We start from the raw sequence: 2,858 nt of genomic DNA, 5'->3' as shown, positions 1-2,858 counted from the left end.
AGATAGATAGATAGATAGATAGATAGATAGATAGATAGATAGATAGATAGATAGATAGATAGATAGATAGATAGATAGATTAGATAGATAGATAGATAGATAGATATAAATTGGGTGATAGATAGATAGAGATGAGAGACAGACAGACAGGGATAAATTAGCTGATAGAGATAGATATAGAAGATAGAGCATAAAGGTTTAGTGCAAGCTTAAGCTCTCTACAAAAATCTGACCTGATTGACGGGCTGATTGTCGATCTCTTGTGAGCGTGCAGGGACTCACGGCTGATAACCTGTTTCACGCCTCCCTTGGCGCTAGCCCGGTCGTCTCCTCCCAACGCTGCTGACCGGTGTCCTTCTTCTCTCGCCTCCCTCCCCCCCCTTTGGGTTGTAGGGTCCGAACGGAGGATCGTCCTGGTGGGCAAAACCGACAACGGGAAGAGCGCGACGGGAAACACCATCCTGGGGAGCTGCGTCTTCAAATCGAAGATGTCTTTCGGTTCCGTCACCAAATGTTGCCAAAGGGAGCAGACGATGGTGAACGGCCGGAAGGTGGTGGTGGTCGACACGCCCGGCTTCCTCGACACCGGGCGTCCCGAGGTCGAAACGGTGAAGGAAGTGAAGAAATGCGTGAAGTTTTGCACCCCGGGCCCGCACGTCATCCTGCAGGTGATGCGCCCGGGCCGTTTCACCCAGGAGGAGCAGGAGGTGGCTCAGCTGATCAAGGAGATCTTCCGCCTCAACGCCAAGAACTACATGATCCTCCTGTTCACCCGGAAGGACGACCTGGAAGGGAAGGCGCTCGACAAGTTCCTCTCCGAGGGGGACCGCACGCTGAAGGAACAGGTGAACCTGTGTGGGAAACGCTACCTGGCTTTCAACAACAAGGCCGAGGGGGCGGAGCGAGAGGCGCAGGTGGCCCAGCTGATGGAGATGATTGACGAGCTGGTGAAGAGGAACCATAGTGCGCCTTGTTACACGGAGGAGATGCTGGCGGCCGACAAGGAGAGCTTCAAGAGCAGACTGGACCTTTCCTGGTTGTGTCCTTTCCTTTAGGGCAGGGCTTTTCAACCTTTTCACAGATTGTACCCCTTTTAGGACAGGACAGTCTTTGACTTGTGGACTTCGACTCCCAGAAATCCTCAGCCGTCATGGCTGCTTGAGGAATTCTGGGAGTTGAAGTCCACAGGTCTTAAAGTTGCTAAGTTTGTAGACCGCGTCCCCCCCCCCCAGCTAGCTGGTCGGCCCTTCTTCCTCTCTCCTTTCCGAGCTCTCCTTCCACGGTGTAGTAACAATGCACCAATCCCTTCCCTGTACCTTTAAAGACACAGGAATCAAGTGCAAAGCAAGAAAGGCTCACAAAATAAAGAAACACATAAACTCTGTTTTTCTTTCTCTTTAAGCTGCCTCGGGGTGTCACGTGTCACAATGTTGCAATCCGAGACTGAAAGGCTCTGGCAATCGCCAATAGTTTTAAATTAAGTCTGTTTACCTTCAAATGAAAACTTTCCAAAAGCCAAAGACAGACTCAAGATAAGGGGGGTAAAACTAATTACATTTGTGGTCACTGCCTTTTCCAGATTTTCCGTTAACTGTATTGGTTGGTCAGTTAAGTCCTCTGTCTGAGTATTTGATTATTCCACTTCTTCTGTTGTCTTCTGCATTGTTAGTTCTTTGGTTGTAGTCCAAATTTGGGTTTGTGTATCTAAGCTGGCATCTTGTTCTTTTATGTTGGGTCTTATTTTGTCACAAGCTGAAAGAACGGTTTCGTGTATTGCTTTCAACACGGACAGGATCTTTTCCTGGTCTTCGTCCACATTCTCTTAATAATGTGTTGAGGACTTTAAAATCAGACATTAAAAATAATTTTATAACTAGCTATGGGACTTCTATTTTGCATGTTTACAGGTAGTGTTTACAGTAGAAATTGTTTGTCAAGTAAGACTTTATAGTTCAAGGTTGCACATTACATTTGTTTAAAGGGATTAAACCTACGGAAGTCAACACTTTGGACTCATTTATTTATTTATTTATTTATTTATTTAATTTGATTTATATCCCGCCCTTCTCCCAACGGGACTCAGGGCGGCTCACAACATATTAAAAAAACATAAATACATTTGCTACCCCACCGAAGTAAAACCAATTAAAACCAAATATTTAAAGTTGTGCTATTTAAAAATTACTCCTAAAATAAACCCGATTTAAAATCCTCCTTAGGCCAGGCCCGCTTGCTGAAAAAGCCATGTCTTGAGGGCGCGGCGGAAAGTAAGGAGATCCGGAATCGTCCGGATCTCGGGGGGTAGTTCGTTCCAGAGGGTGGGGGCACCCACAGAGAAGGCCCTCCCCCTGGGGGTCGCCAGCTGACATTGCTTGGCCGACGGCACCCTGAGGAGACCCACTCTAAAATATTCCAGTAACCAAAGTGCACAAACCGAGCCTCTGAATTACAAAACGCTGCAAAAACTGTCCAAACAAAATCCTTTGGGTAACCCAATCAAGCGGCCAGCTGACCCAGAACTAAATAAACCCACCTCCTTTCCAACATGCTCATCTGCCGGCTTTTCATTTCATCAGCGCTGATTGCATTCTCCTGGCTGGAGAAAACGAACCAGAGGACCTTTTCTTCCAGCAACAGCTCCTGCTTCTTCCCTGCCCCTGTTTCCTCCCTTGAAATGGTATAGGGCAGGGGTGTCAAACTCAAATTTCATTGAGGGCCGCATCAGCATTGCGGTTGTCCTTGGAGGGCTGGGTGGGTGTGGCCAGGGTGGGTGCGGCCTACTGGGTGGGCGTGGCCAGCTCTACATGGTTCGCGTCAAGGGGGCCTGTGGGGGCCTGGGCAGGAGTGCGACAGATCTG

General features: G+C 48.1%; 1 protein-coding gene across 1 annotated transcript; it reads left to right on the top strand.

The window, feature by feature from the left end:
- The first annotated feature begins 415 nt into the window (after window positions 1–415).
- On the top strand, window positions 416–1,063 carry LOC107300349 (GTPase IMAP family member 4-like). Its single transcript, XM_015829683.2, has one exon. It carries the CDS (start codon window positions 489–491, stop codon window positions 1,053–1,055), a length of 567 nt encoding a protein of 188 aa, XP_015685169.2. The 5' UTR covers window positions 416–488; the 3' UTR covers window positions 1,056–1,063.
- Window positions 1,064–2,858: the final 1,795 nt, after the last annotated feature.

The sequence above is a fragment of the Protobothrops mucrosquamatus genome, unplaced genomic scaffold (assembly GCF_001527695.2).
Source record: "Protobothrops mucrosquamatus isolate PMUCROS unplaced genomic scaffold, P.Mucros_1.0 scaffold6733, whole genome shotgun sequence".
Taxonomy (NCBI): domain Eukaryota; kingdom Metazoa; phylum Chordata; class Lepidosauria; order Squamata; family Viperidae; genus Protobothrops; species Protobothrops mucrosquamatus.
This window is presented reverse-complemented; position numbering and strand designations above follow the sequence as displayed.

Coding starts and splice junctions, on each gene's coding strand:
- LOC107300349 (XM_015829683.2), top strand. CDS start 489: ATGTCTTTCGGTTCCGTCACCAAATGTTGCCAAAGGGAGCAGACGATG.